General features: G+C 47.7%; 1 protein-coding gene across 2 annotated transcripts in view; it reads left to right on the top strand.

Moving 5' to 3' along the window:
- The window catches only part of CORO1C (coronin 1C), a 77989-nt gene that overhangs the window by 12283 nt on the left and 38445 nt on the right, over positions 1 to 27261 (top strand). For both annotated transcript variants that reach the window (XM_029049127.2, XM_029049126.2), the window contains exon 2: positions 16461 to 16660. In XM_029049127.2, the coding sequence (XP_028904960.1) occupies positions 16466 to 16660 (195 nt within the window). In that variant the 5' untranslated portion in view covers positions 16461 to 16465. The remainder of the gene's footprint in view (positions 1 to 16460; positions 16661 to 27261) is intronic.

Raw genomic sequence — 27261 nt, 5'->3', positions numbered from 1 at the left:
TCCCCTTTTCTGGTTTCAAGAGAAAATCTATTCCTTCCCTCTAATGCTGCTTGTTGCCCCCGAGGCCGGAATAAAGGCTACAAGCCGGAGTTTGGTGGCTCACAGCTTGCTAAAGCTTTATGGCGGCCATTAAGCAACCGGCTTGTAGGTGCAGGGATTTTAAGTCTTTGGTTACCATTTGTTGTCTATCAATCAGTCAGTGGTATTTATTGAGCACTTACTGTGTGCGGAGCCCTGGACTAAACACTCGGAAGTGTACAGTGCAACAGAGTTAGCCTGAGTCTTGTGTGGTGTCTTATCGGATGGTCTTATCCCTCTCCCAGCGCTTTGTACGTGCTTGGCTCAGAGTAAACATTCAACCAGTGTGATGGTTAGTATTATTAATAGAGCTTGGGTCCCGAGCGCTTAGTACAGTACTTTGCACACAGTAAGTGCTCAATAAATGCGATTGAATGGACAGGATCCCTAGTCTTAAGAAGTTTACAGTCCAAAGTACTCAGTTTTAGATGTCATTTGGCATGCGATAGGTGGATGGTCAAGTGTATATGGTCAGTGTAGCCCCGTGAACTAAAATCAATGAAAATTTCATATTTGAAAGTCCAGCTGATTAACCCTCCAGGCCTCACTACTCAAAATGGGCACTCAAAATGAAGGGCAAATTGATCGTCGTAGCCTTAAGTTGGGGGAGTGGAGCAGAACACGACATAGCAATTGCAAAGAATCTGGAGTGAGAGACCCTTTGACCTTCAGTAGCTCTGGACAGCAACTTTGGCACTTAAAAGGAGGAAGCCTTAAGATAAAGAACATCTGTAAGGAAGGAAGCATGTTTTGAGCTTAAAATGAAAGTCTTTGTTAAAATAGATGTCGGAGACAGGGATTGAAAATCACGTTAGCAAATTGAAATATCCGGGTTTCCATTTAAGGTCTCTATGTATCTATCTGGGAAGCGTGGTGGGTCGACTGAAACGTCAATGTTACAATGAATTCTGAGCAGAGATGATGCCAGAAGGGCCCATTCAAAATACGGAGCAATTAATCAATTATGACTTCATCATTTTGTAGTTTGACTTCTTTGTGATTGATTTTTCTCAGTGGTCGGGTTTTGTTTCTGGAGCGGTATCTCTGTTCCTCCATCACTCTTTCCAGTAAAAATCCGCCTTTCAATTCTTTGGGGTGACCTCAAAGAGCTTTGAAGGCAAATATGCTCTTATCCCCTTTGCCTGGCTGGAAAGAGATAGGAGGGGCGGAGAGATTGGAAGGATTTGTTGTCAGTCCTGTAGACACTCAAAATGTGGTAAAGACGAAATCCTTTATTTTGAGGCAGGTTTTTCAGCCTGCTCTGTTCAATCCCAGGATTTTGTTTTGGAAAACCTGCAACTGTTATTTTTCTCTCAGTATATTGTTTTTTAATGGTATTTGTTAAGCGCTTACTAGGTGCCAGGCACAGTACTAAGCACCAGGGTAGATGCAAGCTAATCAGTTGGACACCATCCTTTTCCCTGGTGGGGTTTGTTATGTCCATCCCCATTTTACAGGTGAGGTAACAGGCCTAGAGAAGTGGAGTGACTTGCCCAAGGTCACACATCAGACAAGTGGCAGAGTCAGGATTGGAACCCAGGTCCTATGACTCCCAGGCCCGTGCTCTATCCACTAGGCCATGCTGTTTCTCAGGTTTTGCCTAAGGATCTGCACAGGGATTGTGTTTGGTGCCAGTGATCGCTTCACCACCTCAACGGGCATTAGAGCGCTCACTTGTGCCCGCCTTGTGCTGCAGAAAAACAAAATCTGGGTACCTGAACGGATCCGCTCCTTTCAATCAATTAACCAAATTTGTTGAGTGCTTACTGTGTGCAGAGTACTATACTAAGCGCTTGGGAGAGTATATTACAGACACGTTCCCTGCCCACAGTGAGCTTATAGTCTAGTGGGGGAGACAGACATTAATAAAAATAAATTATGGAAATAGACATCTGTGCTGTGGGGCGGGATAAAGGGAGCAAGTCAGGGTGACGCAGAAGGGAATGTTGCCGTCACCCTCAGGTTGGAGTGGGTGAACCATCATCGCCATCGGCAATGGTAGTGATCGAGCGCTTACTGCGTGCGGAGCAACGTGCTAAGCACTTGGGAGAGTCCAATACAACAGAGCTGGTAGACACCTTCCCTGCCCACATTGAGAAGCAGCGTGGAGTAGTGGCTGGAGCACAGGCCTGGGAGTCAGAAGGTCATGGGTTCTCATCCTGGCTCTGCCACTTGTCTCCTGTGTGACTTTGGGCAAGTCACTTCGCTTTGCTGGGCCTCAATCCCCTCATCTATCAAATGAGGATTGAGACGGCAAGCCCCACATGGGACAGGGACTGCATCCAACCTGATTTGCTCGTATCCACCCCGGTGCTTAGAACGGTCCCCGGCACATAGTAAGCATTTAAAAAATACCATAATTAGTATTAATTGAGCATAAAGTCTGGAGGGAGAAGCTAGGCATTACTTTATAGAGATAATTTATGACCTAGAATTTATAGACCTAGATAGGTACATAAGTGCTCCACAGGCGTGGCTGATGTTTACCCAGCAGGACAGCAGCCTAACTGCTTCCCCACCCTACCACCAACTGTTCCTTTTGCCAGTCTAGAGATTGCCCACCTGCCCGTCTCTTCCGCTGGGCAAAGGAGTGGATTCTAGGGAAGGGGCGTGGGGAGGAGAGGAAGGGGTGTGGGATGAAGGCACCTCAGGGACAAGCGGCCGTGCGGTTCACCTCGGCTCGCTCCGGCCTCCCTACCCCACCGAGGCCACGGAAGCGCCGTGGCCGAGTGGCCAGAGCCTGGGCCCGGGAGTCAGAAGAACCTGGGTTCTAATCCCAGCTCTGCCACGTATCTGCTGGGTGACTTTGGTCGAGTCCCTTCGTTTCTCTGGGCGAAACGATGGGTTCCCTCATCTGTAAAATGGGGGTTGAGACTGTGAGCCCCACCTGGGACAGGGGCAGGGTCCAACCCGATTTGGTTGTATCCATTCCAGTACTTAGTACAGTGCCTGGCACATAGTAAGCACTTAAATACCACAATTATTATTCATTATTATTATTTCGGGGGGAAGTTGTCTCAAACAAACTGAGATCTTAAGTAAGCAAGGGATTGGAAGGAGTAAAATCTTTTTTTTTTCGGCAGTGAAGTGGTTGTATGCCAAGTTACATTCTTTTAGTTTCTAGAGTCTTTGCTGCACACTTAAGCATATGGCTTTTTTTTTCCCTGAAGGGAGAATGTACCCTGATAAGGGAATAATTTGAAAACAGACCAAAAGGAATCAGTAATCCAGATGGCCTCTTGTTTTTTCCTAAAGGCCAGTGAAAATGGTCAATTTTAAGATGTGAAAAGATTTTAGTAGCCAAATGAGCACGGTCCAATGTATCAGAAGGACCTGGGTAAAGATCCTGGCTCAGTCACTTGTCTGCCATGTAACCGTGGGCAGACACTTCATTTTCTATGCCTCAGTTCCCTCACCTGTAAAATGGGGATGAAGACTGTGAACCCCATATGGGAGTTGGACTGTGTCCACCCCGATTATCTTATATCTACCCCAGCGCTTTAGTACAGTGCTTGGCATATATTAAGCACTCAAATACAATTTTTAAAAATCAGTGGTATTTATTGAGCTCCTTCTGTGTGTAGAGCACTGTACTTGTCCGTTGTGTGACCTTGGGCAAATCACTTAACTTCTCTGTGCCTCAGTTACCTCATTTGTAAAAATGGGGATGGAGACTGTGAGCCGCACATGGGAGACAGAGACTGTGTCCAACCCGATTTCCTTGTATCCACCCTAGTGCTTAGAACAGTGCCTGGCACATAGTAAACACTTAACACATATCATACTAATAATAATTATTATTCTTATATTGTGGGGCAGGGAATATGTCTGCCAACTCTACTATATCATACTCTCCCAAGCACTTAGTATAGTGCTCTGCACACAGTGCAAAGTAAATATTTATTGGGAGAGAACAGTTCAACGAACCTACCAATGTCCCTCCCTCCTACCGGGTTTCCTTTGGCGAAGATTGGCATGGCAGTTTGGTACCATCTCCTTAGCACGTTATGTCCAAACTCTCCCCGGTCACGAACTCGCGGAGAAGGAGCCATGCATTGTAGAGATATGATCAATGGTCACATTTGAAGGATTGGCTAGGCTAGAGCGTAGGCCTAGGAGTCGGGGGACCTGGGTTCTAATCCCGACTCTGGCAACTGCTTGCTGTGTAACTTTGAGCCAGTCATTTCACTTCTCTGGACCTCAGTTTCCTCAACTGTAAAGTGGAGGGGGGTACCTATTCTCCCTCCTGTAAACTCGTGGTCAGGGAATGTGTCTGTTTATTGTTATATTGTACTCTCCCAAGAGCTGAGTACAGTGCTCTGCACACAGTAAGCGCTCAATAAATGCGACTGACTGACTGAATGACTGAATGAATACTTAGACGCCAGCCCCATATGGGACAGGGACTGTGTCCATCCTAATTAAATTGTGTATTCTCTAGCGCTTAGAATGGTGTTTGACACATAGTGAGCGCTTAACAAATGCCATCAAAAACGAAACACACAAAGAAGTGAGAAGCAGCAGGGCCCTGTGGAAAGAGCACAACCGGAGAGTCAGAGGACCTGGGTTCTAATCCCTCCTCTGCCAGTTGTGAACTGTGTGAACAGGTCACTTTGCTTCTCGGGGCCTCAGTAACCTCACCTGTAAAATGAGAATTAAAGCCTCCTCCCTCCTACTTTGACTGGGCCCCATGTGGAACAGGGACTGTGTCCAACCTGCTTAACTTGTACACACCCCAGTGATTACAACAGTGTGGGACACCGAGTAAGGGCTTAACAAAGAGCATTGAAAAAACAAAGAAAAAACTCCCCTATATATTCTCTGCAGTAGAATTTCAGGGTTACGCTAGGTGCTGTACACTGCTTAAAATAAGAATGTGTAATTCTTTCACTGAACTGAAGTTTCTGATTGCGATTCTTCTCTGGCCCCGGGGCCTCAGCAGAAATTGTCTCACTTGGGAATCTGCCACTGCCTCTAGGCAGGCCTGGTAGACAGAGCAAAGACGTGGGACTCAGAGGACCTGGGTTTTAATTCCGGCTCTGCCACCAACCTGCCCAGTGACCTTGGGCCAGTCGCTTCACTTCTCTGGGTCTCAATTTCCTTATCTATAAAATGGGGATTCAATCCTGCTCCCTCTTACTTACACTGCAAACCCCTTATGGGACAGGAACTGTACCCAACCTGTTTACCTTATACCTACCCCAGTGCTTAGCATATAGTAAACCTATAACGAATACCATTTTAAAAAAATTAATTTTATTACTCAGAAGGAACGGGTACAACCTTTATCATTCACAAATAATTTTTAATTTTTTTTAATGGCATTTGTTAAGCGCCTCCCAGGCACTGTACCAAACACTGGTGTTGATGCAAGATTTCAGGTTGGACACAGTCCATGTTCCAGATAATTATAATTGTGGTATTTGTTTAGTGCTTACTTTGTGCCAGGCACTGTACTAAGCACTGGGGTGAATACAAGCAAATCGGGTTGGCTGCAGTCCCTGTCCCATGTAGGGCTCACAGTCTTAATCCCCATTTTACAGTTGAGATGTGCCATACATCTGTGGCATCTGTGGCATGTGAGGCACAGAGAAGTGAAGCAACCTGTCCAGGGTCACAAAGCTGGCAGTGGGCAGAGCCGGGATTAGAGCCCATGACCTTCTGACTCCCAGGCCCTGGATTTTTCCAATGGGCCATGCTGCTTCTCCATGCTGAGTATTGCTAAGGAGAGGCTTTGACGGTATGTGGTGGTGGACACCAGCGTGTGAATATCATCTGGGGAAAGAGTAAGCAGAGTGGCAAGTTGTAGCGGGATTGTGCAGTGTGCGCTTTGCTCAGCTCTTGATAAGAAAAGTAGGTCATTGTTATAGAGCGAGCACTTTATTTCTATCGGAGTCTGGGATTGATTCTTTAAGTGGCAAAAATAATAATAATAATGGTATTTTGTTAAGCACTTACTATGTGCCAAGCATTTTACTAAGTGCTGGGATAGATTCAAGATAATCAAGTTGGACACAACCACTATCTCACGTGGGTCTCCTAGTCTTCATCCCCATTTTACAGATGAGGGGACTGAGGCCCAGAGAAGCGAAGCAACTTGCCCAAGGTCACACAACTGACAAGTGGCGTCTGATTCCCGAGCCCGTGCTCTTCTCCTACTGGGAGGCTCCTGGTTGAGAAGCTCTTCCCCTCTGCCCTGAGCTCGTTATGGGAAGGGAACGTGTCTGTTCATCAGTTGGATTGTCCTCTCTGGAGCACTTAGTGCTCTGCACATAGTAAGCGCTCAATAAATACCATCGATTGATCACGTGGGCTCTTTTTCCTGGGCTTTGTAAATGATTTGGGGTCCGTTTTGCCGATTAGATTCATTCATTCATTCAATAGTATTTTTTGAGCGCTTACTATGTGCAGAGCACTGTACTAAGCACTTGGAAGGCCCTCCATGGGTTGGGGTTGAATATCTTACCTTTTATAGCACCCTGCCGAGCACTTGATTCAGTTCTCTGGACGCGATAGGAGGGCAGGAAGCACTTAGAGATGATTGACCGATGCAGAATTTGCATCGTATGGAAATGTCGGGTAAGATTTTTAATGTTTCTCTGTGATAACTGAAAATTTAGTATTCATCGTTGACTGAGTAGTTTCAGCTTGCATTGGTTTGGGTCTTTATGATCTTTGATCGTATCTGAGTCCTGGCTGTGTGCAGAGCACTATGCTAAGTGCTTGGGAGAGGGCAATTTAAGAATAGACAGGCACGTTCCCTGTCAACACGAGCTTACAGTCTAGAGATCTCTGCTTCTACTGGTCAGGGAAGGGTAAGTTTCTCTGCCTTTTGTCCTCTAGATATTGATAAGCTGTTTGTAGTAGTGTTTTTCCTGCATATCTTGCCAGATTTAATTTTTAGACTTCATTTTCTCTTGGAAAATTGATGTCAAGGAAACTCAGACTAAATGCATTGTTGTGCTGGGTTTTTTTTTCCCCCTCCTCTCTCTTTTGGGCATTGTTCTTTATTTCAGGCTGATCCTCAATTTGAAGCCTGAATTTGGTGGACTGTTGCACTGTTATATTTTGTGATCGCTGCAAATCCTTCTAAATATTTCCCAAGTGAATATCGTGACGGCACCGGGATTGCCGTGAGCGCATCTTCTAGTCTCAACGGGAAGCCCTGGGAGCCAGCTCGGCTATTGGAAATTTTTTTTTCCTTTGGTGGTATTTGTTCAGCACTTACTATGTGGCAGGCATTGTACTAAATGTGGGGTAGATACAAGCTAATTGGATTGGATACTGTTCCTGTCCCTTGAGGGGCTCACATGACTCTTCAGACCAAGGGTTTGGGGCTGACCTGGCACAGTAATAATAATAGTAATAAAAATTGTGATTTTTGTTAAGCGCTTACCATGGACGAAGTGCTGGGGTAGATACAAGCAAATAGGGTTGGATACAGTCCCTGTCCTGCATGGGACTCACGGTCTTAATCCCCATTTTACAGATGAGGTAACTGAGGCCCGGAGAATAATAATAATAGTTATAGTACTTGTTAAGCACTTATTATGTGCCAAGTACTGAGCACTGAGGTGATACAAGTTAATCAGGTTGGGCACAGTCCCTGTCCCACATTGGACTCCCACTCTAAACCCTCATTTTTTACAGATGAGGTAACTGAGGCTCAGAGAAGTGAAGCGACTTGCCCAAGGTCACAGAGAGACACGTGGCAGGGCCAGAATTAGAATTCAGGTCCTTCTCATGCCCAGGGCCGGGCTCTAGCCACTAAACCACCCTGCTTCTCGGGAGCAGCGGTGGCATTTGGGCGGGAGGAGAGTCGGGTTGGAGGCTCCGGGGAGGACTGGCGAAGCCAGCCGGGATCCTGACTGACAACTTTGGGAAGTGGGCTCACTGAGCTGGTTGAATGACTACAGTGGACACGCTTGCCTGTCCCAGCAGCCTCCCAGTTAATCAATCGGAGGTATTTATTGAGCGCTTACTATGTGCAGAGTACTGTACTAAGCGTTTGAGCAAGTTCAATTCAACAAAATTAGCAGACAGTGCCCTGCCCATAATGGGCTGACAGTCTCGGGGGGACAGGCATCAATATGAATAAACAAGTCATATATAATATGTAATTTAAAGATATGTACATAAGGGCTTTGGGGTGGAGGGAGGTGGAGCGAATATCAAATGTTCAAAGGTCACAGGTCCGAGGGCAGAGACGACATGGAAAGGAGATGAAGCCGGGCAGCAGCACCATGTACTGGCCGGACCCTAGGCCTGGGACTCAGAAGGTCATGGGTTCTAATCCCAGCTCTGCCACTCACCTGCTGTGTGACCTTGGGCAAGTCACTTCACTTCTCTGGGCCTCATTCCCCTCATCTGTAAAAATGGATTAAGACTGTGACCCCTATGTGGGCCAGGGACCGATTATCTTCTATCACCCCCAGCTCTTAGAAGAGTGCCTGGCACATAGTAAGCACTTAACAAATGCCCCAGTTATTATTAGAATAATAAGAGAGGGCTGAATTGGGGAAGGCATCTGGGAAGAGCTGTGACTTTAGGCTGCCTTTGCTGGACACTTGACCATGGGTGTGGCCACTTAGAGGACCCCCCCCCCCCAGTGATAGGTCCCAGTTCCCCTAGTGCACGAGGGTCTGCCATCTATGACTGGTGTTTATTAAAAGCAAAGCCACCTTTCCTACCAGTCAATTCAGTCAAACAGTCGTTGGTGTGTATTGAGCGCTTACTGTGTGCAGTACACTGTACTAAGCACATGAGAGAGTACAACACAACAGAGTTGATAGTCCCATACCCTGCCCAAAGCGAGCAAGGGGAGACCTATGTGAATATAAATAAGTAAATTACGGATATTGACATAAGTCTGTGGAGCTGAGGGTGGAGTGACTAAAAAGGATTTAAAGTGATTCTTCAGTGAAGTCTTCAGCATTCTTTCACAAAGGGAAAAATCAAGCCTTGAGAGTTAAAGTAGATTTTTTTTTCCATCCTTTGTCTCTGTTGTGGTTTGTATGGAGATTGTTACCATAGCAGTTTGTCAGATAAGTGGTATTTCTTTAACAAACTAAAAGACATACTTTTGCAGGAGGCTCATCAGTCCTCTCCCCTCCAGCAAAGCCACACACTCTTCTTTTTGCCCCGGACAGTTTAAACCAGGTGTGAAAGGGGCCATTTCTTTCCGAGAAAGATGTTCCATATCTTTTGTTCCTCTTTGGAAGGCTCAGCGCAAGTGCTCCGCACCCGGTAAGGTGCTCAGACAGGGTTATGATGGGTGTTCACAGGAGAGACTTTCCAGACATCATGCCGTCACTCTCCATAGCACGTGCTGTGGCCTAAAACCTGGGCGTTGATTAGCTTTCTTTATTCCCAGCCTGAGGTTCCCATTTTACCAATCCCTGTACTAAGTGTACTTAATGCCTTGTACTAAGCGTCTGAGAGAGCACAATATAGCAGAGTTTCCCGTTCTTCACGTGCCTGCATCACCAAATGTCTTGACAGTTTATTTCGTGATTAAGGTGAGGGCATTTCTGTCTGCTCTTTGAATCCCCTTCCCTTCCCGCAACACACACACCACCAAGGAGAATTCGGAAGAGACAAATGCAGTAGAATTGCTAGACGTGTTCCCTGCCCTCAAGGAACTCCCAGTGTAAGGTACAGACCTCCCGTTACTCAAAGCTCTCCTGAAAGTCCACCTCTTCCCACATGCTTTCCCTGATTAATTACTGAGGAGAAGCAGTGTGGCGTAGTGGATAGAGCACGGGCCTGGAGTTCAGAAGGACCTGGGTTCCGATCCCAGCTTTTCCACTTGTCTGCTGTGTGACCTTGGGCAAGTCACTTCGCGGGGATGCTTCTCCCTCATCTGTAAAATGGGGATGTCTGTGAGCCCCATGTGGGACAGGGACTGTGTCCAACCTGATTAGCTCATATCCGTCCCAGCGCTTAGTACAGTGCCTGGCACCTAGTAAGTGCTTAACAAATACCACAGTAATAACAATAATAGTTCCTAGTATCCCATTCCAGACTGATCCACCCATCAACACCAGCCCTCAGCTGCCTATGCACTCAATCATCCTTAGCACTTAGGTATATATGTTTATTTAATTAAGTTCAATTAAATGCTATTCTTACTATTTATTTTGGTGACTCGGTAATGAGGTACTCTGCCATTAGAGTGTAAGCCACCCGTGGGCAGAGAAGCAGTCATTCAGTGGTATTTGTTGAGCGCCTGCTCTGTGCAGAACTAAATGCTTGGGAGAGTACAGTGCAGTGAAGATGGTAGACATGAGCACTCCCCAAGTCTAACCGGATGCAGTGTAAAATAGAATGCAATAATAACAATTAAGGTATTTAAGTGCTTACTATGTGCCAGACAGTGTACTAAGCGGTGGGGTAGATACCAGCAAATCCGGTTGGACACAGTCCCTGTCCCACGTGGGGCTCATAGTCTAAATCCCCATTTTACAGATGAGGTAACTGAGGCCCAGTGGAATGACTTGCCCATGGTCACACAGCAGGCAAGCGGCAGAACCCAGATTAGAACCCATGTCCTTCTGACTCCCAGGCCCGTGCTATAGTCACTATGCTTTTTTTTCCTCTGTATGCTTCCTTTTAGGATGTAATTCCTTTACAGTAAACAGATTGAAAGCTCTCCCAACCACACAAGTTGATCTGCTGGAGGCTTTTCAGCAGATAAGGTCTTAATAAACAGGAATAATAACAACAATAAGAAGAATTGTGGTATTTAAGTGCCCCATGTGCCTCAGTACTAAGCGTTGAGGTAGATACAAGTTAATCAGTTTGGACATGGGGCCGAAGCCGTCGTCATTTTCCCCACTTCAAAACCCTCTGAAAATCCATCGCTGGTATAGAGCGCTCACTGCACTGTTTTGTACTAAATGCTGGGGAATGTGCAGTACAAAAGAGAGGGGTAGACACTGATCCCTACCCATGAGGAGCTTCCAGTCTTGGCCTTCCCTGACGAAGCCCTTTTTTTCCCTTTTCCGCCCTCCCCTCTGCGTCTGATGCCCTTGGCTGGAGACCCCTTAAATTACCCTAGCCCACTGCATTTTGTGTAAAAATCCTTAAACTCTACTGTTACTTCAACCGTAATGTTTTGTATTGTCTGTCTCCGCCTCTAGTCTGTAAAACTCCTTGTGGGCAGAGAATGTGTCTACTAACTCCATTTTATTGTATTCATTCATTCAATCGTATTTACTGAGCGCTTACTGTGTGCAGAGCACTGTACTAAGCGCTTGGAATTTACAATTTGGCAACAGATAGAGACAATCCCTGCCCAACAACAGGCTCACAGTCTGAGTACAGTGCTCTGGACACAATAAGCGCTCAATAAATGTGATCGATTCATTGGTGAAAGTAGAAGGGGTAGAGACTATAAGATCGCTGTGAGCAGGGAATTTGTTATATTTTTATATCATTACTCTTCCCAGCGCTTAGAACAGTAGTCCTGACACAGTAAGCGCTCCACAAATACGATTGACTGAAATAGAGAAACTTGCAGACAGGCCTGCAGAGTTCACCTCAAAAAACAGCCCAAGATATCACAGAAACTCCATCCTTTAGATGGCAATGGGGTTTCTGAATTATAAGTCCACACCTGGATGGTCTTGGGGCCCACTGGGAACGAATAAAGCATGGATTTTCCGCTTTTTTCTGGAACTGATGACTTAGCCTGAGAAGGAATGTTTTCAAATTGTACAAAAAACCCCAAACCACACAACCAAACAAGTACTTGAGCTCCATAAAACTAGCTATTTGTTCAACTGTGATATGCAGAGGGAGATCTCTTGCGCCTTTGGCAGAGTAATACATGAAGTATTTGGTAAGCTCTCACTATGTGCCAAGCACTGTATTAAGCTTAGTTACAACACAATCAGATCAGACACAGTCCCTGTCCCACATAGAACTCTCAGACAAGCCTTTCTAATGACTAAGTAGCTCATTATTTCGCTCCTAAGGAAATTCTCAGCCACTTTCAGCATCCTTAGCTCAGTGAGAATCCTATTCCCGAAGAGAAAGGAGGCGTTCTGGTTTTAGATTTTGCAGGGAAGGGATCCTGGATAATGGTGACAACTGCCTGCTTTTGTTTAGAATTAATTATGATAGTTTCTCTGTTCTTCTTGGCAGCGTTTGCATTGTTCCTCACCTGTGATTTTTAGACGCCCCCCCCCCAAGTTTTCTTTTATTTGACAGTTTTTATTTTATTTTGACATTTAATAACCTTTGAACAATGTTTATTAGAACCCACATGGCTGTCTTTTTTTTCGGGAGATGAGCCAAGTCGAAAGTCTTAAAGCCAAAGGCAAATGTCCCTTTGCAATGGAAGTATGCCCTAGTACATCACGTCGGTATAAGATCAACATACACAGTGTTCCCCGAGAGAAAACCAAGTGGGATTTTTGTGTTTTGGGTGCTGTTCTTCCTAATTAGGATGGCTTTTTAATAGTTCTGATGAATTGTTGAAAATTAAGGGGGCCTTTAAGCCATCTTCTAAATAATAATAATAATAATTATTATGGCATTTAAGTGCTCACTGTGCCAGGGACTGTACTAAGTGTTGGAGTAGATTCAAACAAATCAGGTTGGACACAGTCCCTGTCCCACTTGGGACTCTCAGTCTCAATCCTCATTTTATAGATGAGGGAACTGAGCCCCAGATAAGTGAAATGACATGCCCAAGGTCACACGGCAGGCAAATGGCAGATCCGGAATTAGAACTCATGACCTGAACGAATTGGGGGAGAAAGACAAACTGAGCATGGGAATTTTAAATCTGCAGCAAATTAGGGACAGGGGAAAAAATTCTGTCTAATCTATTTACAATGAGGATTTATGACCCAAATAGCAATTAGCGGGGGGGAAAATTTGTATATGGATTTTTTTTTTCACTATAGAATAAGCTGTTAGTTTGAAGAAAGTAGAAATCCACATCTGTGAATCGTAGGCCATCATGGAAATTGCTAGCGGGAAAAGCCTCCTTTTGTCAGTTCATACATCCCAGAACCTGGACTGTGTCATGCAGCTTCTCTGATCTGTGACCTGTCCCTCCCTCCTCCCTTTATAGTGGCATTTTGGTTTTTTCTTATTTATAGCTCAAAATCAAACATGAAACTGTGAGAATGTTACAGCATCACACTGCTCTAGGTTAATTTATAATACGGACGCTTTTCACCTTCGAAGAATTTAAGGAGAAGTACCGTGGCCTAGTGGATAGAGCACGGCCCTGCGAATCAGAAGGACCTGATTTCTAATCTTGGCTCTGCCACTTGTCTGCTGGGTGACCTTGGGCAATCCACTTCGCTTCTCTGGGCTTCAGTGACCTCATTGATAAAATGGGGATTATGACTGTGAGCCCCATGTGGTACGGGGACTGTGTCCAACCTGATTACCTTGTATCTACCCCGGTGCTTAGAAGAGTGCCTGGCACGTAGTCAGCGTGTAACAAATACCATACCAAAAAATAAGTAATATCAGAGGAACCCTTACCAACTAGATATAGGTGTATGTGACTCAAACATTAAACCTCCGACTTTTGACAATGAAACGCTATTTAGAATGGGACCAAATAAAATAACCCAATAATAATCCCTCTGCATGCATTTTAGTCTGAGAAATTCATATTCTAAAGATAGACTGTTCATCCTAGCTAGTCTTCACCACTTTTTGCATTCCTTTGGTTCGGTAGATTTCACGATTGGGTGTTGGTCCTGGGCAAATCTTTGTGCAGACATTTTGGCTGGTTGGTGACCTACCCAGGAATATCATGGATTATGTACCTTTCCATTTTAACAATTCAGTCTATCAAGAGTAGTTATGTTGCACCTACTAGAAGCAGAGCACTGGATTAAAAGACAGCATTTTCAGAAGATGGGATTTCCCACCCGCAAGGACCTTGTAGCGGGCGGGGGATGGGGGGGGAGACCCAGAAGAATTTACAGATGGAAGAAGAGAAAGGAAAAATGTGTATGTAGAGGATGAGTGAGTGCTTGAATAGCAGGGTATGAAAGTCACTAGGTAAAGCAGTATTGGTAGATATTGACTATCCCCTGGGTTTCTCAATTCTTTTTGTTTTTGTTTTTGAAGTGTTTACTATGTACAGGCACTGAACTAAGCACTGAGGTCAATACAAGCCAGTCAGTTTGGGCACGACCCATATGGGCTCACGATCTTAATCCCCATTTTACAGACGAGGCCTCAGAGGCACCAAGACGTGAAGTGACCTGCCCAATGCCATGCAGCTGGCAAGTGGTGGAGCCGGGATTAGATCCCGGGTCCTCTGGCTCCCAGGCCCCTGCTCTATCCACTAGGCCTCGCTGCTTCTCAACATATATCTTATCATAAATACCACAATTACTATTATTGTTGTAAACCCCAAGCAACATATTCTGTGCCCTTAAGTATCTAATGCTCCAACGGGGAAGGTGGACAGAAAAAGTATTTACCACTGGAACAAACAAAATAAATAATCGAGCCAACAATTACATCAACGTATACACACGTGAACGGGTGGAAATAAAGACGCCCGTGCTAGAAATGGTTTGTGGGTTTGGGGTGGTGGAGATTAAGTGGGTCAGTGTTATTAGAAGTGGGATGGTAGGAGGGCTTTGAAAATGGGGACAGCTAGGGATTGAGGGAGGGAGCGCTTAGTACTGTGCTCTGTTCGTAGGAAGCGCTCATTAACTATGATTGATTGGAGGTCTGGACCTGGGGGAAGAGCGAGAACGAGGGGTCGGAGAGTTGATTGAGAGTCCGAAGGGAGGAGCCAAGAGAGGGAGTTGGGGAGTAGAAAAGGCAGCTTCTGCTCTGTCCAGCTGGTGGACTGTGTTCCATATTGGGGGGGATTGGAGGGAGGCACACAGGGCTATTGTTTCTTTAGAGTGGAAGCTCTTTGCCGGCAGGGAATGTGTCACTTGGTGGTGGTGTATTGTGTGGGATGCAAATAGCCGAAGCCATTTCCCTGCCCAGGGCAAATTCTGGAGTGGGGGAATCTGCTCCCTCCCCCCATTCCCCTAAAAAATGGTGAGGTAAAGAATACTCCACATTTAGGCATCAAATTTACCTTCTCATCTGGTGATTTTTCAATTGTTCTGGCAATGGCCCTGAGGGAGTGCCTGGCACTCAAGGCATAATCCCACCGCCACAGCCCAATTTTGCCACTGGAAGCGTGGAGGCATAATGCAGAAGGCTTTCTTCTCTCCATCCTCGGCTACAAGTTGCGGGCAGTTACAAGCCATGGGGCTTCTTGTTGGGAAGAACAATGTGGCCTAATGAAAAGAGCCCAGGCCTGGGAGTCAGAGGACCTGGGTTCTAATTTCAGCTCTGCCACTTGTCTGCTGTGTGTTCTTGGACAACCCACTTGACTTTTTTGGGCCTCGGTGATCTCACCTGGAAAATGGGGATTAAGACTGTGAGCCCCATTTGGGACTGGACTGTGACCAACCTGATAAGCTCATATCTACCCCAGTGTTTAGTACAATGTCTGACCCATAATGAGCGCTTAAAACATACCATAGGGAAAAAGAGAGAAGAGTCTGGCCGAAGAGCTGGGCCCGGTTTTCCTTCAGAATGAGCTTGTATCTATCCCAGTGCTCAGTACAGTGTCTGGCACATAGTAAGTGCTTAACAAATATCATCGGAAAAAACAGCATAAGAGAGCCTGGCCACAGAGCTGGGCCCGGGTCTTCCTTCAGGAAGCATCCAAGTACAAAGCCTTTCCTGGCTTCGGATGTAAATCAAACGGAAGTCCTTAAGCATCTTGGACTTTAAAAATGGCCCCTGGCAGGAAGCCCGGACGCATGAGATCCGCCAATTCCTCCCCCCACCCCCCGCCCCCTCACCCGCCCCGGCCCGAAGTTGCGATTTTGATACGAGTTGGTTGCCGCTCCACCGAGAAACCAAATTCTCTCCCCGTTGAAGTGGTGTTCGTTAGCGAGAGTCACACTGAAACAGTTCCCGTGCGGCGTTGAAGGGAAAATGAATGAAGCCTATGAAATGGCCCTATTGTTAGCAGGTTGCTTTCAGCTCTAAAGCTGCTGGGTATGTCTCCACCCTTTTTCCTTTTTTTTTCTTTCTCCACTCCGCAATCAAACTCGCAAATGGGTAACGGATGGGGAATCAGAAGGGATTTGCTGCTCTTCGAATGGTTTCCTTGAGAGCCTCCGCCTTTTCCCTTGGGGCGCACGAGCCAAGTGCATTTTGCGGGCCCCCATCCGAAGGGCGACAGGCCAGAAACCGAAATGGCCCTGTCTTGAGGGTTTGGTTTCCTCTGTGGGGGAGCTCTCTGTTGGCGGGAAAGCCCCCCACCCCTCCCACCAGTCCCCGGCCCAGCCCCTGGCGTGACCTGACTCTCCTTCCCCCCGCAGACACAATGAGGCGAGTGGTTCGTCAGAGCAAGTTCCGGCATGTGTTCGGGCAGGCAGTGAAAAACGACCAGTGCTACGACGACATCCGGGTCTCCCGCGTCACCTGGGACAGCTCCTTTTGCGCCGTGAACCCCAGATTCGTGGCCATAATCATTGAAGCCAGTGGCGGGGGAGCCTTCTTGGTCCTGCCTTTGCACAAGGTAAGCTGCGCTGACCCCCTAATTCGGCTCTGACCCCCTCCCCCTCCTCAATTCCCGGATCGGCCTAGACCGTTCCACAGGGTGATTTGGGTGAGCTTTGAGAACCTCAGACTCTGAGGCAGTTTAGCTTAAGCTCCACATGCATAGGCAATCCACATCGGCCTTCCCCCAAGAAACATCCATTCATTCAGTCGTATTTATTGAGCACTTACTGTGTGCAGAGTACTGTACTAAACAGTAGCCTCATGAATAGAGAACGGGTCTGGGAGTCAGAAGGACCTGGGTTCCAATCCCAGCTCCGCTGCTTGTCTGCTGCTTGGGCAAGTCACCTCGCTTGTCTCGGCCTCAGTTCCTTCATCTGGAAAATGGGGATTAAGACTGTGAGGCCCGTGCGGGACAGGGACTGTGCCCCACCTGATGATCATGTATCTACCCCAGTGCTTAGTATAGCACTTGTAATGGCACATAAGAAGCACTTAAATACCAAAAAGAGGGGAAAAAAAAGTACACATTTCACCGAACTGTTCTGGGCGTGCCATCTGTGGTTGTAAAAAGATTTCGTTATCGAGCTCCCAGAGAGCCAGGATCAGGTCATCTCATGGGAGCACTCACCCAAGCAGTTGGTATAGCACTATGCATGCTTTGGGCATTCAGTAAATGCCCTCGTTGCTTGATGGACGTGACGATCTTTTCTGTATTCTGACTTTATTAGTAAAATCCTCTCTTTTTCTGAAGATATTCCATGTGTCATTCAGCCTTTAAAATGATTGCATTTTAACATGGTACAGGACAATGAGTACTCTCCTTCTAAATCGTAAGCTCGTTGAGGGCAGGGAACGACGTCTACCAATTTTGTTGTGTTGTCCTGTCCCGAGCGTTCACTTCAGCTCTCTGCATAGAGTAAGTGCTCAATAAATACAAGCGATTGACTTATTTGGTTTGGGCCCAAGGACGTAAAGGTACGAGTTGCGTCCTGGACGCACAAGGGGTGTGGTCTGGCTATCGGCCCAGATCCTGGGATCTGGCTTGTCCTCTGCTGGCCTTATCCTGAGCGGTGTCTCAGATCCCTTATCCCAGATCCTTATCCCGAGAGTGGACCGGCACCTGGTGTCAGAGACCAGCAGGACCTGGCAAAGCCAGACTTCCAGAGCTGGCACAGTTCCATATGTAATCAGCCCACTTTTTTTTTTTTTTTGGTAGTATTTGTTAGGCATTTACTGTGTGCTGGGCACTGGGTAGATACAAAATAATTAGGTTGGACAGTCCATGTCCCAAGTGGGGCTGACACTCTTAATCCCCATTTTACAAATAAGGTAACCGAGTCACATGGAAGTGAGGTGGCTTGCCCAAGTAGCAGACAAGTGGTGGAGCTGGGACTAGAACCCAGGTCATTCTGACACCCAGGCACGGGCTCTGCCCACTAAGCCACGATGCTTCTCACGCCACTTCTGCGGGCCGTCTGTGGGTTTCAGAGGGGGGGACAGTTAGAACCCAGGTCATTCTGACACCCAGGCACGGGCTCTGCCCACTAAGCCACGATGCTTCTCACGCCACTTCTGCGGGCCGTCTGTGGGTTTCAGAGGGGGGGACAGTCTGCTCGTGTGCTGGTGCTTTGGGGTCTCAGGTGGAAAGGCTTGACTTGGGCCTCAGAGAAATTGTACAGGCCATGACAGCCTGTGATGCGCTTGCTTGGACTAAAGTTCCAGCAGCCTCCTGAGGCAATGGGCACCAAGCTGCTTCCTCCGGTCCCAGCTGAGATGCGGGCAGGATTCAGGCTCACACTCCGGAGCCTCGGCTCGAGTCGGGCTTGTGCCAAATTGTGCCAGGCAGGGAGCCGGGGGGGCTTGTCTGCTACCGGGGGCTTTATCCTCCTCACCCTTGGAGGCTCGAAATGGGTCGAGGGGAGGCCGGCGCACCCCCCTGGCTGGCATCTGATCCAGGGTCTTGGGAAGTGCCTCAGGAAAATAAATCCTGAAAATTCAGGCTCCCAAGTTTGAATTCCACGTTGCCCTTTTCATCGACAGGTGGAGGAAGCGGATCAGAATTATTTCTATTCATGTCTGTCTCCCCCTTTAGACTGTAAGCTCATTGTGGGCAGGGGGTGTGTCTCCCAAGTACATAGTACAGTGCTCTGCACTTAATAAACACTCAATAAACAGGATTGACTGACTAAAAATGGATCTTTTGATACTCAAAGTATTCTTCTAAGGCTTTTTGTTGTTGTTGTTCTTTTTGGTCCCCCAGCCATTCTCTCCGCGGGGATTAAATACTCGATCTGGGTTCTCTCACCATCTCAGCCCGGAGCTCTCTACTGGATTTTTCTCTGAGGAAATCCCAGATTGGTAAATAATGAGAAAATTGGGCTGAAGAAGAGAAAACTGGAAATAATCACTCGAATACTTTCCTAGTTCTTAGAAGGGGAAGTGACTCTTTGCTGTGCTCAGTACAGTTACCAGGAATTTGGGCGGTTGGTTTCTTCTGATTAACGTGTTTACATTTAGAAAGCTTTGTACTCAGCAGAAGAATGGAAAAGGGGGCTTTTCTGAGCTTGGAAAACATGAGTGGAATGTTACACTGCATTTATTGATTTATTTATTTTTAATGGCACCTTCTAAAAATAAGAAGTGACTTACTGTCATCTTTGTACCCTTCTCCTCAATAGCATGTTGGCTCCTTTCCTTGGAAAAAAAAAAATGAGGATTCTGAAGTTTGGCTTACAGTTAGCCGCTTGCTAATTGAAACGGGGATTCTTTTGAATTCCAGGGTTTTAAGCCTAGTCGCAGGCATTTCCTGGAAGGTGAGGAAAGGGTTCGACTTGATGGTCACTTCTGGCATCTTCTCCCAGATACCCCTGGGATGCGTTTTGGCAGAGAATCCAGGGGCAGTCCGCTCACGCACGTCTATCTGACATATCTGCTGCTGTTTGCTTATTCTGTTGTGTTGGACTCTTCCAAGCACTTAGTACAGTGTTGTGCACATCATAAGCACTCAATAAATGCTATCGATTGATTGCTGCTGCTGGGGGTTCATCGTCTGTGCAAGTGGAACCTCATTTGGAAGGCCCTAATCTTTCACACTTCTGTACTTATATTTGAGCTGCTTCGACATCAAGTAGAGAAGCAGCATGGCTTAGCGGAAAGAACCCGGTCCTGGGAGTCAGGAACTGGGTTCTAAGCTTGGCTCCACCATTTGCCTGTTGTGTGTCCTTGGGCAAGTCACTTCACTTCTCTGGGCCTCAGTTTCCTCCTTTGTAAAATGGGGATGCAATACCTGTTTTCCCTCCTCCTTAAACTGAGACTCCCATGTAGAGCAGGAACTCTGGAGAACCTGATGATTTGGATCTGTCCCAACACTTAGTACACTGCTTGACATATAGTAAGCATTTAAATTCCTCCTCCTCTCCTCCTCCCCTCCTTTTCTTCTCCTCCTCCTCTTCTCTTTCTCCTCTCCTCCTTGTCCTTTTCTTCTCCTCCTCCTCTTCTCTTTCTCCTCTCCTCCTTCTCCTTTTCTCCTCTTCTTCTCCTCTTCTCCTTCTCCTCTCCTCCTCTTCTTCCTCCTCTTCCTCCTTCCTCCTCTTCTTCTTGGCCCAAGAAGATCTCTGCAGCCTATTTTTCCAGAACAGATACTGTTCTACCAGTGGTGGGCCACTTATATTGAGGCAGCAAGGCTTAGCCAAAAAAGTCAGGGACGAGGAGGCTAGTGGGCTCAAGTTGTGAACACTGGCTTGCTGAGTCCCAGGCCCTGGGTTCAATTTCCCTCATGTCAAATGGGGAGTTGGGGACTCTCCCCTCATGGCCGATGGTCAGCCCTATTGGGGACCAGAGTCCTGTCACCTCTGTGCCCTGCCTCGCCACTTGGCCTGTAATAAGTCCTATAGTGAACGCCATTGGCATTGGGTTTCTCTCAGTGCTAAAAAATCAGCAACTGAGAATGCCAAAAAGCAGAAGACAGAAGGTGGGAAGCAAAAATAGAGCCCCATTGAATTAGCTCATGGGGAATATTTTATTCTGAGAAAATCAGTCCTGAAGGGTCCGCCCTTTTTTTTCATTGCTTTTCCCCTTTTTTATGATATTCGTTAAGGACTTACTACGTGCCAAGCACTGCGATAAGCACTGGGGTAGATACAGTATCGCCAGGTTGGACACTGTCCCTGTCCCACATATGGTTGACAGCTTTAATCCGCGTTTTAAAGGTGATGTAATTGAGGCCCAGAGAAGTGAGATGACTTGCCCAAAGTCCTCCCAACAGACAAGTGGCAGAGCTGGGATTAAAATCCGGGTCCTTCTGACTCCCAGGCCAGTGCTCTCTCCAGTAGGCCATGCTGCTGCTCGTAGCTTTTCCTCCTCCGCCCTGCTTTTCTGCCCCCCAGGAACCTAAAGCCAGGGTGTGGGGGGATGCGAGGCTGTGCCTGGGCCCAGGACAGCCCCTCCTCTTCTTCCTTACCTCCCTAACCCCCCACCAGCATTCCCACAGATGGGTGGCCAGGGGAGTAGGCGAGCAGAGCTCTCGAGTGGAAGACAGGCTTGAAAGAGTCAGTCAGTGGTATATATCGAGCATTCACTGGGTGCAGAGCACTGTACTCAGTGCTTGGGAGAGTGCAGCATAACAGTAAACAGACCCCGTTCCCTGTCCACAGTGAGCTTACAGTCTAGAGACAATCTTACAGTGTAGAGTAACCGTGTTGGGTCGAGAGATTCGTTGTGGGCTCTTTTGGGCTCTGAGGGCTTCTGCAGGTCCCGATGAGGAGAGGGGTCCTGGAACCAGTGGGCACATAGTAAACGCTTAACAAATACTCCTATTAATATTATTGTTACTAGCAATACAAATGACAGGTTCACTGCAATCTAGTTTCCCTCCTCCACCCCCAATCTCCCCATCAAGTAATGCTGGATCCACTCCTAGGGAGTGGGGGGGGGCTCCCAAAGGGGCCTAAGCTGACCCCCAGCCTTGCTCAGGACCTGAGGACCAAGGTGATGTTCTGCCCCATTGGCTCTTTGAAGCCCATTCTCTTCCACCCCTCATCCCCATTCATTCATTCAGTTGTACTTATTGAGAGATTACTGTGTGCGGAGCACTGCACGCTGCCCTAAGCACTTGGGAGAGTACAATAGAGCAGTAGACACATTCCATGCCCACAGTGAGCTTCCAGTCTGGAGGGGGAGATCCTCTCTCAAAGACTGACTCCCCTCTCACTCCAGCCTTCCGCATGAAATGTCAGAAGCCTCGGGTGGACCGTGATGATGGGGTGCTTAGCGATGCACCAGGCTGGTAGGGGATGATGGGGGCCTTAGTCTTCCCAAAGCTCCACACCCCGCCTTCCTCCCTTTCCCAGAGAATTCCATACCCTGGACGGTGGGAGGGGAGGGGAGTGCTTAGCACTACGATTCTGCAATGCTAGGGATGGGGTTGGGGGGAGCAGAAAGAGGAAAGCACTGGCTAGGACAGGTGAGCGGTGAATCTTCCCCTTGGTCCCCGAAAGCTTGTGGAAGAGGTGGGATTTTTCAGAATGAGGAGGGAAGAGGAGTGAGTGCTCCCGGCTGAGAGGTTTCTCCACCACGTGGTCTGCCCGGGCAGGTTCCAGATAACCCTCCCCGTTGGCTTCAGGGCTCAACGCGGCTGCCAGCTCTCCGCATGGTCGTCCATTTGTAAAGAGGCCGACGCTGAGGCACTTTCGAATTTCTCTGCGTCTAGTTGTTCGCTCCGGACGGACAACCGTTGGCTCTCCCGAACAGCATTCCGATTTGCGGTTTTGGCTACGAGGCAGGAGTTTTGACTCGCTGAAACTGCAGAAGGCTTCCTCCTCTCTCATTAACAAAACAGGTTTCCAACCCCTCTGGAGCCCTGACAGGCTTGGCCCCAACACGCTTCTTCACCTCTTCCCCTATGGCCGGCAGCCCACGCCGATGATGCCATCCTGACTCATCCTTGCGTCCCTCGTGAGGGCATAGACGGGTCCCCCGATAGTGCACCCAAAGGAACCCGTTACAACATCCCCCCAAGTAGCCTCGTGACCATTCCCCCAAAGTCCAGCAGGCTTTTATTTGGAAAAACCCGTGGAAGTCGGATGCAGACTCTGGGTAAGACTGGACCATTGGAAAAGCTTTCCGTGTGCTAGACAAGCCCCAGTCGTATCTCCTCCGTTAATCGCATGGCGGAAGGATCCTTTCCATAACGCGCTTGTCCACGGTCACCGTGGGGAGCGCTCTGAGTCAGGACTGGACTCTAGACTGTAAACTTGTTGTGGGCAGGGGATGTGTCTGATATACTGTTTTATATTGGACTCTCCCAAACGCTCAGTACAAGTGCTCTGCACTCAGTAAGCGCTCAATAAATATGACTGACTGAGCTTCCCTCAGGTAATGTCAGGTTGGTGAAAGAGAGCTGTCCTGTGATCCTTTTGGCCTGACCAGCCTTTGTGACTGAAGTTCTAATCTCAGCTGTATCAAGGAGTGGTGCTTTCTAGATATTAGCCAGGTGTAACCGAATGATCGAAAACCATTCCCTGTCCACTGTTCTTTCTGGGTTGATGGAGAAGCAGTGTGGCTCAGTGAAAAGAGCGTGGGCTTCGGAAGCAGAGGCCATGGGTTCGACTCCCGGCTCTGCCACTTGTCAGCTGTGTGACTGTGGGCATGTCACTTCACTTCTCTGGGCCTCGGTTACCTCATCTGTAAAATGGGGATTATCTGTGAGCCTCACGTGGGACAAACTGATTACCCTGTATCTGCCCCAGCGCTTAGAACAGTGCTCTGCACATAGTAAGCGCTTATCAAATACCAACATCATTATTATTATTATCTGTTTTTTTTTTGTCTTTTAAATTTCCATCTTGGTCAGTATGGCCTAATGAAAAGAGTGCAGAATCTGGAGCCGGGAGATGTGGGTTCTAATCCTGAGTCAGCCACTTGCATTTCTGTGTCTGTTTCCCTTAATGCCTGTTTCCCTCAGTTTCTCAGTTACAGTTTCCCCATCTGTAAAGTGGGTATTTAATGCCTGTTCTCCTTTCCACTTAGACTTTGACCCCCTTTCCCCCCGCCACACATGCACACACCACATGGAACAGAGACTGAGTGATCCAGTGGTATTCTTTCTACCCTTGCACAGTGCGTGGCACATTTTAAGTCTGTGGCAAATGCTACAATTATTATTATTAAGCATCAATAATGGGTATAGTTTAAATAATGACCACTGGCCTGAGGGAGTTCAAAGACTCTCTCTCTCTCTCTTTTTGATAAACTTATATTAGAAGTGTAGGAATTCTTGGAGTATGTTTTGTGCTTCTGTTTTTACCTTCCCAAGCGCTTGATACAGTGCATTGCACTCAATAAATAGTATTACACCTATTACGTAGTAATTGTGGGCAGCCAAACGATATCACCCTATCCCAACACCACTGTCATAAAACTGCCATCAATCAGTGGTATTTACTGAGCACTTACTATGTGCAGAGCACTGTACACTAAAGGGATTGGAGAGTACAGTATAACAGAATGAGTGGGCTTGTTCCCTGTCTATAATGAGCTTACAGTTTAGTTTACGGACATTAATGTAAATAATTTATAATATCTAATTTAAAGATATGTACATGCCACGCTTGATTCCCATTGTATCCAATAATAATAATAATGATGATGGCATTTGTTAAGTGCTTACTATGTGTCGAGCACTGTTCTAAGCGCTGGGGGAGATACAAGGTATCCAATCATTCATAACTTTCCAGTGAAGCACTTTCAGATGTAATGTTGCTATATCACCTTAAGCAGCGAGCGTAGTGGGAAGCACCGTGGCCTAGTGGATAGAGCCTGGGCCTGGGAGTCGGGAAGTCATGGGTTCTAATCCTGGCTCTGCCACGTCTGCTGTGTGACCTTGGGCAAGTCACTTCATGTCTCTGGGCCTCAGTGACCTCATTTATAATTGGGGATCGAGACTGTGAGCCCCATGTGAGACAGGGACTGTGTCCGTCCTGATTTGCTTGTATCCACCCCAGCACTTAGAGTGCCTGGCACATGGTAAGCACTTAACAAATAACATAAAAAAGGGAGGGGTTTTAGTTGTATTCAGGTTGCCTGATTTAGGGTGATCCTGTGATAATGGTAGATCGAAAGGAATTTAAACTCTAATTTCCTAAAATGAGCCTTTTAGGAACCTCTAGAAATGTTTCCCCCTCTCACTGTATCCCAGTCTCGTCTATCTCGCTGCTGCCCATGTCCTGTCGTCCTGTTGCTGACCTGGAATTCCCCCCCCTTCACATCCCACAGACACCTTCAAAGCCTTATTGAAGGCCCATCTCCTCCCAGAGGCCTTCCCCCATTAAGCTCTCATTTCCTCTTCTCCCACTTCCTTCTGAGTCGCCCTTGCACTTGGACTTGATCTAATTGTTCACCCCTCCTTTGGCCCCACAGCACTCACATCCATATCCATATCTATTTATTCATTTATAGTAATGTCTGTCTCCCCCTCGTCATGGGCAGGGAATGTGTCAAACCCATTCTTTTCATTCACTCGTATTTATTGAGCGCTTACTGTGTGCAAAGCACAGTACTTAAGCGCCTGGGAGAGTATAATTCCACAACAGACACATTCCCTGCCCACCATGAGCTTACATTGTCCTCTCCTAAGCCCACAGTACAGTGCTCTGCACACAGTAAGCACTCAGTAAATGCAGTTGATTGATTCAGAAAATCAGGCAGAGACTGTCCCGGTTCAGAAGCGGCCTCTCCTTGGGGTTCTTCAAACTGCGAACCACCAGAAGAATCGTTATCCTGCTAACCGTAGCTCCTTGGGTCCACCTCCCCCTCCGCCAGCTTGCTCTCCATCTGAATCTGCTTTCTGGGAATTCGCTTCCAAATCACCGGGAGGGAGGCAGCGGCTATTTCTAGTGGGACAAAAGCTAACATCCCATTGGGAACTAGATTAGCGATACTGATAGCTCCCTTTGTCCTCCCCGAGGCCCGGGCAGATGTCCGCCCCACTGCATTCTGGGGGTGACTTTTGTCCCCAGGTCCCCAGGGGCAGCCCGGCACCCCATCACTCCTCCATGTACTGGGGTCCTCTCTGCGTGCCAGCGAGCCTTGAGAGGCAAAGTGGAGACCCGGCGAGGGGTCCGGCTGCCCGCCGCCTTCCACGTTCCGCCATGATCCTGCCAGCACCACGGAGCACTCGCCAATCTCAGTAAAGCGGGAAGCATCACAAAAACCGACGGCCTTTTCCTTTTCCCCACGTGAATACGTTCACCATATTTCTGATTAAAAAAAAAAATCAACAAAAAGCGAAACCCAGGCACAGCGAGCACAGAATCCTGGCAGGGAGAAGGCCACGATGTATCCCGGGGCTATTTTTGATGCTAGTGAGCAGTTGCTCTGGCTGATCAGTGTTTTTTTTTTTCTCCTCCCCTAGAGATGAGCAGCCCTAATGATTGTAGGGTTTTTGTATTTTTTTTTTCTTTTCACCGTGGGCCCTGCCCCTCTCCGCTCCTGCTGCAGTTCACTGATATGTCTTACAACAGCAGTCTGCCCTGCAGGGCTCTGGCTCTGACAGTGGTTTTTTTTACCATATATGGTCATCCCAGCATTTGGGCTGTCAGACATCCAGAATAATTTCCTCCCGGTGCTTTGATTGGCCACTCTTAGCTGGGCCCAGAAGATGGTGGGATCGGGGAGTGGACTGGAAAGGAAAAAGCCACCCAGTCAAGTGCAAAAAACCCCCCAAAAATCTGCTTTTAACTCTTCCTCTCCTGGGTTTTGCCATCTGAGGGTTGGAGGGAGGGCGGGAGGTCTTCCTGTTACACACAGGCCTGTCATCCTCAATCAGAAGCCAGGAGAAGGGCAGACATTTCTCTCCTGACCCTGGACGCCCTCTCCGGGAGAAAGGGAGGTTTCTGAATCGAAGCCGCCTGCTTGTTTTTAGCCGAATTCTTTTGTTGATTCTTTTAGCAAGCCCGCTTTTGCCTCCGCGAAACCGTTAAGCTATACGTGACATCCTTCCGCCCCAGCGTTTAGTAGAGTGCCCGGCACATATTAAGCGCTTAACAAATGCCATAATTATTATTCCATCCCGACTGGAAAGCCGCAACCCCATCCGTCGAAGGTCGGGGTGGGCTCCCCGAGGGGTGGGCGGCCCCGCTCTCCATGTGGAGAGGCGACTGAAGTCTCTTCGCCGGCTCAGCTCGGCGGGGCGGTTAATTGACAGCAACTACTGCATAGAGCCGAGAGTGCCGTGCTCATTCTTCTTCAGAACAGCTGCCCGGGTTCGAACAGGCTGGCGCTTTCTTCTCCGTGCCTCATGCCCCGTCATGCCCGCTGCCAATTTCTGTCTCTGCAATTCTCCCTTCCCCCCGCCGAGAAGGGCGGAGTTTTGCCATGAGGTTTCTGGCCATTGACACGGGGAAGGGTTTGGGGACACTAGCCCGTGTTCCGTAGCCCGACGGGCACAAATCCCCAGTGGCCGGCTGGCTGGGGGCTCCTTCTGTAGCCAATTGTTTCCCCTCTCCGGCCTGATATCGAAGGCTTTGTCTTCATTTCCTGTTTTTGCTCACGCATCTCTCCATCTGTGACTAAAAAATTTGCTTCTAGTGTGACTGGAGAACTAGAGATTTTTTCAAAAAA

This window comes from Ornithorhynchus anatinus, chromosome 21, assembly GCF_004115215.2.
Source record: "Ornithorhynchus anatinus isolate Pmale09 chromosome 21, mOrnAna1.pri.v4, whole genome shotgun sequence".
In the NCBI taxonomy this organism is placed as follows: Eukaryota; Metazoa; Chordata; class Mammalia; order Monotremata; family Ornithorhynchidae; genus Ornithorhynchus; species Ornithorhynchus anatinus.
The sequence above is the reverse complement of the archived record's forward strand: the minus strand, read 5'-3'. Positions and strand labels throughout refer to the sequence as shown.